Source organism: Micromesistius poutassou, assembly GCF_964030765.1.
Source record: "Micromesistius poutassou genome assembly, chromosome: 23".
In the NCBI taxonomy this organism is placed as follows: Eukaryota; Metazoa; Chordata; class Actinopteri; order Gadiformes; family Gadidae; genus Micromesistius; species Micromesistius poutassou.
Genome location: NC_140293.1, coordinates 6,037,029 through 6,054,527, shown reverse-complemented (window position 1 = coordinate 6,054,527; position 17,499 = coordinate 6,037,029). Strand labels below are relative to the sequence as shown.

The window sequence follows — 17,499 nt, the reverse complement described above, 5'->3', positions numbered from 1 at the left end:
TAAAGGAACCATGGGAACTCGCCAATCAAAGGAATGCGAGCATGCCTATTTCATGCGCTTTCTACCTTTGAACCAGCTTTGTGTAATCCGTACTGTAACGCCCTTATTTTGAAAGGACAGAGCCGAGCTGGTATTATGATTCCCAACGTGAAGCACATGTGACTTGTTAATAAGGTCCATTCCAGACTGAAACACAAGCCTGGGGATAAAGAGAAAGAGATATGCTTTTGGAAAAACATATCAACGATTCATGATTATTTATTTTTTTGCAGTTGACCTGCCTTTAGTAATTTTGTTTTTCCTTTGGTTGACACTCTCTGAACTTTCCAATATATCTTTGTGGTGCTATTTGTATTCACTGTTACTTTTACTCTTCAAAAGGATTCTCATGCCATTACCTTGTCTCTGAGATAAAAGCAGTCTTATAACCCTGAACTCTTCTCTTCTTCTCCCCTTTTAAGTTAAGCTGAGGCGTTCTGTCCGCCATCTTGGTTCCACCTCAGGTTGCTAGTGTTTACAGTGCAAGTGCAAGTGTTTACATCTTATTCTGTGCACTTTTTTATCCTTACTGAGAAAGAAATATTGACAGACTGACAGACAGAAAGAAATAACTTTATTTTGATTCTTCAAACGCTTACCATGAGAAAATATCCATGTAGGCTACAGTTAAACACAAGTGTTGGTCAAACACACCTGGACAAATGTCAAAGTAATTTTTCCAGGTGTGTTTGACATTCACAATATGAGAAACACATACAGAGAAACACACACACACACACACACACACACACACACACACACACACACACACACACACACACACACACACACACACACACGTGTGTGTGCGTTGTCCTTTGTCTAATCAATAGTACTATTTTGTTTACTATAAAATAAAGGAACGATGTATAGGAATGTACAGAGCTGTTATTCATTTATTTATTTATTGACAATACAAAGCAAACAAATGAACGTGTGCAAACATTTTCAGTTACATCCCGTTTTTAACTTTTTGCTAAATAAAATACCTTGTTTTATTTTCCAAACGTTGTTGGTGCATTACACCCTAACTACTCCTGGCTGTTCTGTTTGCATGTAAAGAGGTTAAGTGGAACTGCAAACACCTTCTCTTGCCAAAGGACCTAACTGGGCCAGTCTATTAGATGTGGCAAATTGATTTTCGTGTTATCGTTATGAGGCAAACGCTTTAATATAGCATGTCATTGAAACCAAAACAGAAAAAAAGACTGAAAAGTCTACAAAGGGCGCATTATTGAATCACAGTGTTTCAATAATGGGATATAATGGGTAATAATATCTCTAACTTAATGGTGTTTCAAACACCATTAAGTTAGAGATATCCTACACATACTATGCTCATCAATTCCTTACGGGTTATTTTTTATTGATTTCGACTTTTAGGTGTGACTCGATTCTGTACCACACACTAACTCGCTCTTGAGACGAATGCCATAATGGCTGATCGCATCACACTTCCGAGCCCCCTGGCTGTGTGATGAGATCACGAGGGCTCCCGCACAATCCACCAAACCATGCGCTAATCCTCTACTTAAACCCAGCACGCCTCTTCTGCGGCGCAATTGGGGCCCTCTGAGTCGACTCACAACACGGAGGCTGAGCCAGTTGCCGGGGCGCTGTTCTGAAGGAAAACAAGCTTAACTTAACTTTTAAGTCAACATTTTTAAGGAACCATCTTTTTTTTTTTGGAGGAAATATGTTGAAGTGCGGATCGTTGGTGTTGTTGGTGCTCCTGGGGGTCGGGTGGGTCAGCGCCCAGTTTCCCCGGGAGTGTGTCACCCCTGACGGGTTGAGGAGCGCAGAGTGCTGCCCGTCGCCCCTGGGTCTCCCCAATGACCAGTGCGGCTCCAGCTCGGGACGCGGACAGTGCGTGGCGTTGACGGTGGACTCGCGCGCCCACGGGCCGCAGTACCCCCACGACGGCCGGGACGACCGGGAGCGGTGGCCCGTGCGCTTCTTCGCGCGCTCGTGCCAGTGCAACGGGAACTTTAGCGGCTATAACTGCGGGCGGTGCCGCCACGGGCTGACGGGGGTGAACTGCGACCAGGCGGTGTCTGTGGGTGAGTGGATGGGGTTTTATGTTATTGTTTGAGTTGTTATTGTATGCCTATACTATATTACTATATTGTACTGTATTATATGACGGTATATAATCTTACGTTGATGGGTGGGAATTAAGGGATCAAATGTAGTAACTTATCCAATAGTCCTACAGAGCAGAGCAATGTGTGCGTAATTTAAGTTGAAATAACTTAGTTAGTATTAGTTAGTATTTTCTAAGTTTCTCTAAGTTTAAAAAGTTGAGAAACGCAAGAAAGAACTGCGGAAAGGAAGGAGAGGGAGGGAGAGACAGAGAGAGAGAAAGAGAAAAGAAAGAGAGAATGAGAGAGAAAGGAAGAAAGAGAAAAAAATAAAGTGATGGGACGGTCCTTTTTTCTCCCTCACTCACTTCCTCACACACTGATCCACAACATCTGACCTCCTCTCTCCCCCCCCCCCCCCCCCCCCCCCTCCTCCTTCCCTCCCCCTCGGGCTCCAGTGAGGCGCAACGTGATGCTGCTCAGCGCGGCGGAGAAGAGCGCGTTCGTGAGCGCGCTGGACCAGGCCAAGCGCACCGTGCACCCCGACCTCGTGATCGCCACGCGCCGCTACGCGGAGATCTTCGGGCCGGACGAGAACACCGTGCAGTTCGAGAACGTGACCATCTACAACTTCTTCGTGTGGAGCCACTACTACTCCGTGAGCAAGACCTTCCTGGGCGCGGGCCAGGCCAGCTTCGGCGGGGTGGACTTCTCCCACGAGGGGCCCGGGTTCGTGACGTGGCACCGGTACCACCTGATCCAGCTCGAGAGAGACATGCAGGTGAGCCAATCAAATGCAAGCATCGAAATGTCACGATTATGTGATTTATTGTATTCGTTTATTTGACGTATAGACCGCTGAAGAATAAGTCCCGCCTCCGAGGCTCCCGGTTCCCTCGGTCAAATGTCTATGGGAAATAACATGTTTTTTTTGAATGAGCGTACATAACAAACTCTGTAGGTGACGAAGAAGTAAAAGCTGCGTCACGTTTTGAACTACACACATTTTCCATCTAGTTTCGACTCGCTTTTTGGATTGTCGGTGCTGTTAAAGTACTAAGTAAACGATTATAAATGCTACTTTAACGGCACCGAGAATCACAAACAAGATGTTTGTGTCATTATAAGCAAGAACATATAACAAAAAATGTCATAATTTAATTGCATTATTCCAAAATTTGTTTTTGTATATTTACTTAACAATTAATACACTTAAGTAATGTATTTATTTATCTGTACAGTCTCGGCTTAACAACCGGTGGCATTAAATGCAATTGCCTTTTACGAACCTGAATCTTGGAAAATTTGACTTCAAACCAATCATCAATCACTATATCGTCAATCATCCATATCTGGGCTGAGAGCGACCCAACCTTACTGTTTCATATCGATCCCCCGCCCCCAGGACATGCTGCAGGACCCCAGCTTCGCCCTGCCCTACTGGAACTTCGCCATCGGGGGCAGCACCTGCGACATCTGCACCGACGATCTGATGGGCGCCCGGAACAGCTTCGACATCAACGCCCTGAGCTCCAACTCCATCTTCGCCCAGTGGAGGGTGGTGTGTGAGAGCGTGGAGGACTACGACACCTTTGGCACCATCTGCAACAGTAGGTCCCACCTTTACACTGACGCCACACCCCTCTTACACACTTGTTGTGTGTTTTTACATCCCGGCACTTAGTGTACGCACTTTTTGTGTGTTTGTACATCCTGGCACTTAATGTACACACTTATTGTGTGTTTGTACGTCCTGGAATTTAATGTACGCACTTATTGTGTGTTTGTACATCCTGGCACTTAAAAATAGTACTTAGCATTGTGTAGCATCTTAACCTAGCTCTCTTTGTTGTATACGGGGAATGGGTTAACCTAGTGATGGTTAGTGCTTGGCACTTATTTATTGTAAGTCGCTTTGGATAAAAGCGTCTGCTCAATGCCCTAAATGTAAATGTATTGTAAAATGTAAACGTTACGATTAGTCCCACTGTGAGTCCCCTGGGGTTCAAAGTAATTAGGGGGCAGAATAACTGGCTTTTCATTACAAGAGTACACGCACAAAACCCCCTAGTCAAGCGCCTTGTCCAACGCTGATTAAAACCTTATAAACCCAACACAGAACGCACTGTAACCGGGAGAGTTTTAGCACTTCTAAGACTACAAGCCCTCCAGGATTACTTTAATGGCGGCCTCCTGCATACCACAGCAGGCCTCGTGTCGCCATGTGACCACAGCCACAGGCGATTACGTTTATGAAGTATTACTGGCGGTGGTGGGGCAGTCTCACACTGATCTCTTTGAACTTGCGCAAATTGCTGGCAAATCTCAGCGAATCGAACCACCCTGTAACGCAGTACAGATCACAGCATCACAAAGCCAGTGCATTGAGTATGAGTCGTTGGTTTTTATGTGTGTGGGTGTAGGTGTGTGTGTGTTGTGTGTGTATTTGTGTGTGGGTGTAGGTGTGTGTGTGTGTGTGTGTATATTTGTGTGTGGGTGTAGGTGTAGGTGTGTGTGTGTGTGTGTATTTGTGTGTGGGTGTAGGTGTGTGTGTGTGTGTGTGTGTTTGTGTGTGTGTGTATTAGTGTGTGTGTATTTGTGTATTTGCGTGCGTGAGTGTGTGTGTGCGTTTATGTGTGTGTATTTCTGTATTTGTGCATATATGTGTGTGTGTGTGTGTGTCTCACACCCCCCCCCCCCGCCCACCCCCCCTCGTCTCACCCTCTCCCCTCCTCCCCCCCTCTCGCCCCCCTCCAGGCTCGGAGACGTCCCCCATCCAGAGGAACCCGGCGGGGAACGTGAACCGGCCCATGGTGCAGAGGCTCCCCGAGCCCCAGGACGTGGCCGACTGCCTGCAGGTCAACGCCTTCGACACGCCGCCCTACTACTCCACCTCCTCCGAGAGCTTCCGGAACACCATCGAAGGTGAGCTGCAGAGCGCAGCCGAAGTGGGGAGTAGTGGGATGGTTTGGTTGGGGTCTCGAGGGGGTGTTGAGTCCCGGGGGGGGGCCTGATGGTACGATTGGGTTTGATCCCCGCACCGGTACGCAGACCTGTGGGCATCCTAGAGCAGGATGTCTTCTAAGCCCTGCCTACTCCGTTATGACAGACACACACACACACACACACACACACAAACCTATTACCAATAATCCAAAAATAGTGTTATACACAAACATATATACAGAAGCACCCCCCCCCCACACACACACACACACACACATATATATAACGACCTCCAATTTATTACAAATGGCCACTTCCATAGGCACCCAAAAATATGATTTGCACTCAAATCAAAATCCAAAAATAGTGTTATACACAAACATACTGTACATACAGAAGCACCCCCCCCCCCCCCCACACACACACACACACACACACACACACACACACACACACACACACGCGCGTGCACATATAACAACCTCCAGCTCTGACTCAATGCTCCGTGCTCCAACCTCTTCCATTACCTCCCCTGTCCGCAGGCTACAGCGCCCCCCAGGGGAACTACGACCCGGCAGTCCGCAGCCTGCACAACCTGGCCCATCTGTTCCTGAACGGCACCGGGGGCCAGACCCACCTCTCCCCCAACGACCCCATCTTCGTCCTGCTCCACACCTACACCGACGCCATCTTCGACGAGTGGCTGCGGAGACACGGCCCCGGTTGGTTTCAGCGAGGAGAACTCTCGCTTTCGGATTCAAAGTCTTGCTGTGTTTTTTATGGTCAACTTATAGTTGTTTGGTATCGATAGGATTTAGTGCATTTATGAGGATGTGATACCTTATCTATGTATATATATATATATATATATATATATATATATATATATATATATATATATATATATATATAGCTCTATCTATCTATCTGTCTGTGTCTGTCTGTCTGTCTGTTTGTCTGTCTCTCTCTCTCTCTTCTATCAATCTATCTCCATATATTCACCTCCCTCCCTCCGTCTCTCCATCTATCTATCTCTCTCACGCTCTCTCTCTCTCTCTCTCTCTCTCTCTCTCTCTCTATCTATCTATCTCTCCATCTATCTATCTAGCTATCTATCTAACTATTTATCTCTCTTTCTATTCATCCATCCGTCCATCCCTCAATGCTTTGTAAACAAATAAGTTTACGTCTAACAGCTAACAGCTAACGGCTAACCGCTAACGGCTAACCGCTCATTCTCCGTCCTGCCCTTCCAACAGAACAGGCCGTGTACCCGGACGAGAACGCCCCCATCGGCCACAACAAGGGCTACAACATGGTTCCCTTCTGGCCCCCGGTCACCAACAATGAGATGTTCCTCACCGCCCCGGAGAACCTGGGCTACTCCTACGACGCCGTGTGGCCAGGTACATGAACCACTGCCGGGGCCCGTCGACAGAGTCACTCAGGCGTTAGGGACTCTCTTCAGGCTCCTGTCGCAGTGATGTCATTGAGTGTCCAACACAGCCCCAACTCCAAAAAAACCACAAAAATCTTAGATTCACTGATATTTGGTTCAATTTCACACAATTCAATACAGAATTCAAATTCAATACACTTTCAAATTAAAAAACAAACATTTTACAAAACAAATTAATTTACCTACATTTTTTATTTATTTATTAATTTAATCACAGTCTGCTGACCTCTGACCCTAAGAGGTCCAATTCTTACAACCAGAGGGTTACGAACCCTTTGGGACTGTAATGGTGACTAAGGGCTCTGCTAATAAAATTGAATTGAATTGATTGAACCTGATCATGTTTGACGCCATATTAACAACCACGGCCGTCTTCCTCCTTCCTCCGCAGCTCAACCCTTCACCATGACGGAGATCATCATCATCGTCATCGTGGCGTCCCTCCTCCTCGTCGCCATTGTTTTCGCCGCCGCCACCTGCGCCCTCCGCAGCAAGTCCAGCGGGACGGACGGCCGGCAGCCCCTGCTGGGCGAGCAGTACCAGCGCTACGACGACGAGAAGAGCCAATCAGTGGTCTAGGTCCCGCCCCCCCCTGGTCATTCTAGGCCAATCGGTGGGCTCGTAGAGCGCCCACCTTGGTCTCTGCAGACCAATCGCTGGTCTGGAACACGGCAGGTTTTGTTTAAAGGACATGCAGCTATACACGTGTGTGTCATTTGTTCAGGTGTCCACAAACACACACACATGTGTGGATGGTGCGAGGGTACTATGGAATAATGACACGGACATGGGGTAACACTTCCGTAAATACACTATGGAATATGGAATATGGAGGTGAAAAGAAGTCCGCAGAATTTTGTTAACTGATACAATAGGCCGGTCGGTAGCTTAGTGGTAGACTGAGCATTACATATGTTTATTTATTTAAGTAAAAGTAATTTGATTTTGAAAATAAAGTAAGGACAGGACACCTATATGATTGTGATTCATCAAATGCAAGGCTGCAACAATCAGATAAATGGATCTGGTCTTTTTTATAAAGTATATAAACATGAATCGATTGAATGAATATCAAAAAAGTATGCTTTTCACGTTATAGGAGTTTTGAATGCAAATGAATAGACAACTGCTCAAATGTAATTCCCACAGTGATCCGTGTTGCTGTATTTTTGCCATTATTGTTAAAAGTTGTTTTGTTTGTTTTTGTATGTCTTTAAATAAATAACGGTTGTGAAGTCAATAAAATCTGTTACACTTTACTGTAACCCTAAACCTAAGGAAAACTTGAAATAGAATGAGGTAATACATAGGTCGACATATCGTACACAAGCAAACATTACATCGTGAAATAGCAATGTGCAAGGCTCTTTTAGACACCATCCTGCTGGAGTTATTTTTGTCCACAAGGGGGTGCCATTGTGCAACCTCAGAAACGGAAAGGCATGGCTTGTGGCGTCACTGGTGAAATAAAGAAATACCGACATTGGCTGTTCATCGTATGTTTTATTCAACTCAACACTTGCATTTGAATTTTTTTGGGGGTAAATTTTCCTGCAGACCTAAAACGCAATGTGGGATTTAAAAAAAGTTGAAGTCTAAAGTGATATTAGGCATTATTATTATTCACTCAATAAGTGGGAAATGGAGGACTCGCACTAATCCAAGTCATTATTCAAACACAACCGAACTAAACGTAAGACTACAATCTCTTCGTTCCCAGCATATAGAAAAAGGCCTGCATCTACGTGGGTCCCGTCCCACTCGGGGTTTCAAGCCGTCTGGGTGTGTCCACGCCCAGCAGCACGTTGTACTAATCACACCGTCCCGCCTCGCGGCGTCCTCACACACACACTGTTCCCTGCTCGGACGTCCTGAACGCTGCCAGCGCCGGCCGCTCCCCTCCACCGAGGTTGTATATATATATATCTTTATCTTCGAGCCTGCACTGTTTTCTGCTGTATCCTCCATTTACATTGGTTAACAAAGTCCTGAGCAACAAGTGTGGTTTGTAGGGAAACAAAAGTCCTGCTCTTAAGAGTGGAGAGAGGGGTCTTGCTCGTTGTGGATAGTTTGCTGCCCGCCGGTTCCTCCACCACCACCACCACCTCCCAGCCTCCCAGTCACCGACCTATTCTCTGTTTATGAAGTCATTGGGAGTAGTTCTGAGGTCGGAACCCCATAATCTGCTGCGCTGACGGCTCGGAGCCACTGGCCGTGATTGCACTGCGCCGGGACAGCATTGCAAAAGGACACTTTGGTGTTGTTGTATACGTTTGGATTTGAGCATGGACGAGGACAGCAGCGTCATGCCGGATTTTAAGGATCTGGAGACTAAACTGGGTCGCAAAGTCCCAGAGAGTCTGGTTCGGTCTCTGGTGGACGGGAAGGTGGACAAGAAGCAGGAGAAGTCCAGTGGCAACACAGCAGTGAAGTGCCGGGCCAACTCTGCAGACCTGAAGCGACTGCAGAGCAAGATGCTGTTTCTGAAGCAGGAAATGGTGAGTGATCCCAAACTGATGACCAGTCGATTGATGCAATGTGTCCGCTGAGTAGTTCAAACGCAGCAGGTCTCTGATCTGTTTGGATGTCATGGCCTACACCACATGACAGGACACCCTACAAGGTGTAAGCCGAAACCTTTTTGATGATATCTATATTTTGTCAAGTAGATCTACCGACTTGTGTCACAAGACCGATTTGAGGGTAATTGCTTTAGGATGACCTAGACTTCCAACAATAATGTCAAAGTCATTAAGTTGTTTAATATTGGGCAATTAACGTGTCCCTGATTGGATAGATTGTATGCATTTCACCAGCAGCCTCTCAATGCAAACGGGTGGCTTATATCATGGGCCTTGGGAACTTTATTGTAAACGTATGATCAGTGATAATTGACAGCCTGTCAACCGGTGTCATGATTCTAACCAATAAGCTTAGACACAAAAAAGTGACACCTTTTTACCATCCTACCTCAAACATCTTACTGTAATTTGATTAAATGATGCCTAGCAATTCCGTTTTTTCAACATCAACCACTTTGTTGACTTTTTGTATCCAAGTTCCGTGCAGCAGCTTAACTTAAGTCGATACGAGTGTCAAGGCGTCTCAGTTGACCCCCAATCAGGGAAAATCCCCTTCGGATCACCAGGGTCATCCGTGCCCGGAGTTAGGCCTGGGCAGATGGTCAAGTTAACCGCGTTTCCACCAGCTGTAGTCGAGCCCTGTCATTATACTGAGTCAGCTCAGCAGCAACCAAAACAAACGAAAACATGGACTGAGTTTCAACGCGACCTGGAAGTACTGAATAATTCATGATATGACCTCACTTACAGTGAGCTGAGATTAGAGATGTTATCAGTGAGTATTCAACCAGTCTCAAGGGGGAAGGGAATAGCCGACACAATGGGACTGTTTAATTCCATTATGAGACTACTTAGTCTGCTCTGTCTTCCCAGTCCTTTGTGCTGCAGTGAACCCTGACTGTGTTTACATCTTAATCCCTAATCCAGTCGAGCCAATATCTTCCTCCTCTTTGACATCCAGACCCATGTCGTATGGCACAGTATGTATGGGTCTACTGGAACAGGTCACGTGCAGCCATGCGTGTATTGGCTTTCAGTCTTTGAGAGGAAAAACATATGGTATCCAAAATCCTGACCCTTAGGTCCTAAATTAACTTTAGTGTGTGCGTGCCTTTGGGTGATACACATTTGCTTGAATACGATATGGACACAAACAAGTCATCAATTCAAGTTAACATGCAAGAATAAAATGGCAGTGAGGGGCACCCTTCCCATGCCTTATAGCACCCCTTCATGTAGACATCCTTGCGCTACACCTCTGCATATCTCAGCAGGAGCCACTAGCCCAGCTTGCTTTGCATGAGTAGATTACTCCCCCCGCACGCAGTGCCACAGTGTTATCACCCAGTTCAACAGTGGACAGGTTTATTGTTTTTCAACCGGCCCCCACCCACATACAGCTCTTGTTTTATCAAGGCCGTTCAGGGCGGTGGGGAAACAGTCTTGTCAGCGCCTGCGGGACTAACTGTGTGTTTGAGGACTGGGCGAACTCATCAATGGCGCAGTTGTGTCCATGGCAGGATGTTAAGATGAGCCGCCGTCTCTGTCCAGATCACTGTGCCCCCCTTAAGTCGAGGACTGAGTTCACTGACTGGGCCGTTACAGGGAGAACAACAGATCCATATCAACACAGTCAACACCTTTTTGTTTATGTATTGTTGTGTCTGCCACCACGAGACAGCACAGGATGTTCTGTCCAGTGAGCGCGGAATGAAAACAAGACAGGGTTTGTTTTCAACAGGTGGAATTAACTGCCCACTCTCCGTTATGCGGCTGACTGTGTTTTTGTTTTCTTCTGCTCGACTATCTTGTTTATACTTGGCTTTTGGCAACTAGTTGGATGTGATTAAGGTGACCTACTGAAGAGGACTCAAGGACTGCTGTTGTTGTGGAGGCTGACAAAGCACTTCTATGTGAAACTCTTTCTGGTGCTGGTTTGTGTGTGTGTGTGCTACCTATACCTATGTGTATGCTTGTTCTAATGTGTCCCTTTGCGATCGCAGGCCCACCTGCGAGCCATCGACGGGCAGCTGATGCAGCAGCTCATGTCCATCAACGAGGGCATCGAGTCCATCCGCTGGGTGATGGACGACAAGGGGGGCGTGGCCAGCCAGGAGGGCAGCCTGATGGGCAGCCTGTACAGCCTATCGGACAGCCAGGACGGCTCCTCACTGCGGGGCAGCTTCAACAGCCTGAACGACGGCAACAGCGACGGGCTTGACGGGCTGTCGGTGGGCAGCTACCTGGACACCCTGGGGGAGGACCTCCCGGACCAGCCCTCGCCCACGGACCTCGAACCCTTTGAGGAGAAAAGCGTCATTAACGGAGAGACGGCGTTCAGCAAATCGCCGCTCAAACTCAGGGTGGAATCCGATGAGTACTACTGCTTCGGGTAGAGAGGAGAAGCGCACCGCTGTGGTGGTGCCTGATCCGGACTGTTTGACTGTGTTGTTTTTATTTTTAAAGGAAGGATGTGCAGAAATGACACGATAATCTGTTCTGACAGATTGACTTTTGTAGCAACAAGTGGGCGCCAGGCTGTGATGCATAACTTATCTTGACGGTGCCGTAAATCCTAATTCTTAATTTATGTGGATTGTGCACACGCTTTAAGTCACACATTGCCACTTGCCAGTCAATATAGCGACTCCAGAAGAATCATTTGCAGGTTCATTTCGGTGTTTTGTTTTTTTATGCTTTGTTTATTCGTATGTTTCAGCATCACAGGCTATTTTATCTCCCATGTGCTATTCCCCTTTGAAAAACGAACTTCGTCGCAGTCATGCCTCGTAAAGTGGATTTCAGAGCAGCCCTGACATCTGGAACTCCCACATCTGGAACTCCCAGCGCCACACTGCATTCTGGGATGAATTGTCTCTTTAAATGCGGCGCGCTAAACGTGTTCACACGGTAGCAGTTGCGTCAGTCAGTTTATTCGGAAATAATCCTGACGATAACGTTTTAATGACTGTTGTAACTTTTTTTCAAGGTTGCTGTTAATGGAGGTGCAAATGGCGTCAAGTGCAATTATCTTTTCCGATCCAAAGTTGTTTTTTTTCTATTTTGATCTTGTTTCTAATTTTGGCTTTTTCTACTGTACGCCTACTGCAGTCAGAAACAAAACGGTTTTAGAAAGTATTCTTGTTGTTCAAGGCAGATTCCAAAACAGTTGCTTGGATGTTTGTCCGCCCCAAAGCTATACCATTTTAGCCTTTTTTGAAGGTGCTTTAAGCATTTAAGCATTTAAGCTTGCATACCTGTTTGTGGTTTGGCATGGTCGGTCGGGTGATAAGACCAACACATGTGAAACAGGTGTGTGTGTGTGTGTGTGTGTGTGTGTGTGTGTGTGTGTGTGTGTGTGTGTGTGTGTGTGTGTGTGTGTGTGTGTGTGTGTGTGTGTGTGTGTGTGTGTGTGTGTGTGTGTGTGTGTGTGTAGTGGGCTACTTTCAAAATAAGCTCTGTTTTTATCTTAAACAAAACAAAATTGCAGAGAAGAAAGATGCTGGCCGTGCTTGATCAGTTGTCTTTGTTTTTGGTACCGATGTACTGTACTTGTGTGTTGGGTGTTTCCTTCATATTGTTGTTTTGATACGTTTATTTTCATTTTTAAGTCAAGTCAAAATGATAATATATTGTGATCTTTCTAACCCCTTGGTACAATAGTTTGTATTGCCTAATACAGAAGTTGAACTGCATGCTTGTTCATCGAGGGCGAGAAGGAGAGACTAAAAGGAAGAGGGAGAGAGTATGAGACAAAATTAAACATTTCTGTTACACATCCTGCCCTCTCCTGCCACAAATGACTTCCAACAATCCTACATTTTGAATGTGTAATGTGGCAAAGACCAGTCCTGTATTAAATCGGGTCACCCCTCCTTAAACTCAATTTGACTCAATCATTTATTTCGGAAATGACTGCTCTTTTTGTGCCAGAATTCTTTTTTAGGCTATTTACAGAGGAAGGGAATTCTGTGTATTGCTTGGCTGATATGGTTGGGGGGTGTGGGGGAGACAAAGCATCTTGTTTCAGCCTTGAAATCCCCCGGTAATCCCTGTTATCCCAGCGAGTTGCTTGCACCCTGTTAATTCCAACTAGCCCCGGTCAGAGACCAGACAGAGTTAGGAGCCATGCGATGCTTCACCATTGTTTTGTTTCGGCGCTCTCATTTACGATGGGTGTGAGTTACACACACACACACGCACGCACCCGCGCACAGGCACACAGACACAGACACTGAGAGACACACACACAGACACTGAGAGACAGACACCGACACCGAGAGACACACGCACACACACACCGAGAGAGACGCACGCACATGCGGTTTCATTGAATGTTCCCGGGATAATTGGAGTTCCAGACAGAATGCCCACTGGGAAAGTCATCACTTGGGAAGCTGAGAACACTTGGCCTCCGTGGCAAGCGAATAAATGAGTGACCATGATGGAGCGAAACTTTCCAGCGCTAAAGTTACACTCTCTTTATGCGCCGGGACACAGGACCCTCGGCTGGGGGCAGCCGTGGCGCTGTTTGATCAGCCACAGCTTATTCTATTCTTAATGAGCCCTCCGGGACTGGGGGATTGGGTAAATGCCGTTGTCTCAGATTTCAGACTCATCCAATGGTTTCTTTTTAACGAGGAGACCAGAGTGCGAAGAACCTGAACCCTTCCTCATTGTATGTGCTGCATTTTGAATAGACTGTATGGGTGGTGAGGAAAACACGATACTATAGATGCTGAACAGCATCAGCTCAGTTTCAGCTCAACCCGCATGCAATGATTCACTCTAGCCACACAGATTGAGCTGGTCCCACCTGCAGCTTGGCCTTATTTGGTTTTATGTTACTGGTCTTATCACTTCGACACGTAGCGTTTGCCACACTTAAGACGTCCTTCAAGCTAAACCGCAATACAAAAATCCCAAAGTATTATGAACCTCTCTTTGAATCTTTTAGATGTATTATAGGGTCCTATTTTAGACCTGCTGGTACCATAGGGGCCCATTAAGTTTCATATTTGAGATACTTAGTGTTTATAGCCAAAAATGCTACCATGTACAAGATTAGCGTGCCAAAAGATGTGACACGGCAGCACTAGGCCACTAATTCACCACCAGAGTGAGATTAGCCATCACAAGCCATTTCAAAATCTGCCCTCTGGTGACATCAAGAGTGGGCGTGCCCACCAAGATGAATGATGGAAAGACAAGCCTATCAGTTGGTACAGTCATCTGGCTAGGCTCGTAGACTGATCTTTCTGATCATAGCTAGAGGGCAGGTTTTGAAATGCCTTGTAATGGCCAATCACACTCACGCCTGGTGGTACAATCGGGCACTCTCTTACAATCGTTGAGAACTAATCGATATCCCGATCACTTTCCAGTAGCCTACCAGTTGGAACATTGAGGGGCCGAGGGAAATTTTATTAGTGCATTATCAATGGCCTGACGTAACCGGGTCATTCAATGGGAGTCTGGTCGGTTGAATGAGTGACAGGCGCTCTGAAATCAACCATTGGAGATGGATTAGATCTAGGTTTATCCACAGTTTCTGGCTTCATGGTGGGTTGATGCATAACGCTGAAGATACTAGTGACATATCAACCCAGACACAGCACGTTAACATGCACAGCTCGTTCACATTAGGCCTACAGATTTTAATATTTATATTTATCAAATTTGAATTAGAATTCAGATTTTATTCTCATAACTCAGATTTTATTCTAATAAAACTCCGAATTTATTATTATTATTATAAATAATAATTCCCACGTTGCCCTGGTACTCGTGTAGTTCCGCCTAGAGAACACGCGTACCCTCTCATTTACGTATTCCTGTGTATTTTCGGGTGAACGTGACGTCAACGTCGGACCGACCATGACTTTTTGGGTAACTTTATGGACGATTTACGTTTTTTTAAAATTCATAATCGAAAGTCATCGAAAGTTATTTATCCCACCGGTTTGGTTGCTAGGTAAATTCCCGTCAGTAAGGACCCAGGTTTCTACCGCGCTGTCGACTGAAAAGTGTGTGGTGAGTATCATTCATTGTTCCTCCAGGGTTATTCTTATCAATAAATGCTTTAATTGAAGCTCCAATTCAAATACTATCCAAAATGTCTGTCCAAAAAGTAAGTCCTTTTTTGACCCTATAAAAAGGCCCAAAACTATTATTTTCTTCGGACACAATGATGGGGTGCGTTCCAAATCGCATACCTTTTCTCTTTACTTGTAGTTCGTACTGTAGCTACCTTTACCCTTATTGGACGGGAACGGGATGGATAGTAGCTATGGTGATGATGAAGGAAATCAGGAAGCTGCCTTCCTAATCGCATACCTTTTATTTGTACCTGTAGTACGTGCTGTAGCTAGCCTCACCCTTATTGGAACGCAGGGATGGATGGTAGTGTGAGTGTATTGTGATGTTGAAGGAAGTGTATTCTTGACATTAACAAGTGGATGCTGGAGGAGTGATGGGGAAGCTCCCATGATGCACTCAAGCCCCCAATTAGGTGGGCCCGGAACATGCCGCTGACATACAGGCCTGTCGTGAAGCACAAAGCGGCTTTTGCTTCAGCTCAAAACAATGATTGGGGTCATTTGTGTTGATAAGGTCCTCAATTACTTTTTCAACAAAACAAATTATACCTGAAAGAGAGAGAGCGTCAATCTACTAGCATCTACTGACAAACGACATAGCAACCGTTTCAGCTTGTGCCACAATGTGAATGGGTGGAAGCAGTGCATTCTGGTATCTGGGAGACTTGTCACTATGCTACCGAGATGGACACACTGGAACGTACCCATTACTGTCTGGGGAAACATGGAGAGGGCTGTATTTACTGAGCCACACGCACCCCTTAAGATGGAAAAACATGGCTGGAAACAAGTCGGCACTGACCTCAAGTTTACGTTAGATTTCTCATTTCACATTTTCCCTCCTCCCTCCGATGTAGTTTATCTGAGTCTCAGCAAATTGAGTGCATCTTAATTCACTCCAATTTTCTGTCCAGCAGACTTCGCACCCACAGACACATTTATTCAAAAGATGTCGTCTCAGCATCAGGAGAGATTGCCTGTGGACTGGTATGATGGTTCAGCAGTGATGGCTTGGACGATGTGTGCGCTGTAAAGGAGATGCAGCATATTAGATTCACTGGGTCAGCCCTATTAAATTGCCAGACTTGAGCGCACTCTGTTAAAAGATTTATGAAACCATTGGAAAACTTAACAAGGCCTACCCTCTATAAATATCCTCTTTCCTCGAGGAAAATGACTTGATGTATTTTAGGCCCAGCCATACTGCTAATGTGGCGTTTCTTTTCGGCGGTTCTCTCCGCGGCACGCACTCACTGCGTGTCCTGCGCGAGCACTTCATTCCTAGAATATTATTACATCACTGCGTTGACCTCAAGATGGACATCCCACCTTGGCAGTTACTGAGCACTGAGTCCCCCAGTGCAGTCTCTCTCTCTCTCTCTCTCTCTCTCTCTCTCTCTCTCTCTCTCTCTCTCTCTCTCTCTCTCTCTCTCTCTCTCTCTCTCTCTCTCTCTCTCTCTCTCTCTCTCTCTCTCTCTCTCTCAGCCTTCTCTCTCTCTCTCTCTCTCTCTCAGCCTTTCTCTCTCTCTCTCCCAGCCTCTCTCTCTCTTGGCCCCTCGCCAGAGTAGAGGACACATCATTGCTGAGCGCCACACATTGGCCTCATGAAACCACGTTGGTCTTGGGGACCCGCCTAACCAAATATGGTAGAACTACACTTGGAAACTTCCATGCAGGGTTGCCAGTTGGGATCCCTCTGCTATTTGCACTCCAGCCATCCGCAGTGCCTAAGCTCCAGGCTCTCGTGAACCGTCAACCGCCAATGTTGCACCCAGGCAGGAACCTTTCAAGAGCTCTGCAAATACCACCCTGCAAATAAACACAAGCGTGCACACCAAACGATAAACTAAACAAATTAAGGTTGACATGAGAACTCCTGAGGCCTTTGCGTGTGACCTTGTGAGTCCACAGTGGCGCAGGTTTCCTTTTTAAGGAAAAGATATTTAGAATCCCACTTAAAACGCTTAATAAGGTATGATTTCAGCTGGAATCATTATAGTCTTGACGACCGATTACAAATTCCTCATCGGTTTCATTGGTGTTGTCGCTGTCTTTGTACAACAGTATCAGAGCTGTTCTACAGTCAGTTCTGCAGTCATTTGAGGAACACTGGGACACTGCCCTTTATATTTCAATGGGCCTGCAGTGTTAGCTGCAGTGTGATAGGGTGATACAGACGGCAGATCATTGGCACACTTAAAATTTGAATCTTCTCTCACCGACTCAACACACACTGTACACACTGTTGGATTTCCTTGGTTAATATTTAGTCAGTGACTCACCACAAAAACCTT

General features: G+C 46.1%; 2 protein-coding genes across 3 annotated transcripts; both read left to right on the top strand.

The window, feature by feature from the left end:
* Nucleotides 1-1,735: 1,735 nt before the first annotated feature.
* On the top strand, nucleotides 1,736-7,104 carry LOC311368228 (5,6-dihydroxyindole-2-carboxylic acid oxidase-like; the record flags this gene model as incomplete). Its single annotated transcript, XM_084487014.1, has 7 exons — nucleotides 1,736-2,099; nucleotides 2,579-2,901; nucleotides 3,526-3,730; nucleotides 4,878-5,045; nucleotides 5,609-5,788; nucleotides 6,326-6,472; nucleotides 6,917-7,104. The coding sequence occupies 7 exons, from the start codon at nucleotides 1,736-1,738 to the stop codon at nucleotides 7,102-7,104; spliced, it is 1,575 nt and encodes a 524-aa protein (XP_084343140.1).
* A 1,332-nt stretch (nucleotides 7,105-8,436) lies between these two features.
* On the top strand, nucleotides 8,437-12,955 carry lurap1l (leucine rich adaptor protein 1 like). 2 transcript variants are annotated; one of them, XR_014640010.1, is made up of 3 exons: nucleotides 8,437-9,023; nucleotides 11,111-12,437; nucleotides 12,544-12,955. XR_014640010.1 is itself a non-coding variant. In XM_084487611.1 (2 exons), the coding sequence occupies exons 1-2, from the start codon at nucleotides 8,811-8,813 to the stop codon at nucleotides 11,501-11,503; spliced, it is 606 nt and encodes a 201-aa protein (XP_084343737.1). In that variant the 5' UTR covers nucleotides 8,437-8,810; the 3' UTR covers nucleotides 11,504-12,955. The 2 variants fall into 2 exon arrangements, 1 of the variants encoding a protein (XP_084343737.1); XM_084487611.1 differs by having other exon boundaries at nucleotides 11,111-12,955.
* Nucleotides 12,956-17,499: the final 4,544 nt, after the last annotated feature.

Bases quoted from the DNA above. Each gene is read 5' to 3' on its own strand.
- lurap1l (XM_084487611.1), top strand. From the start codon at position 8,811: ATGGACGAGGACAGCAGCGTCATGCCGGATTTTAAGGATCTGGAGACT. The intron at 9,024-11,110 runs GTGAGTGATCCC...TTGCGATCGCAG, and splicing joins TGTTTCTGAAGCAGGAAATG to GCCCACCTGCGAGCCATCGA.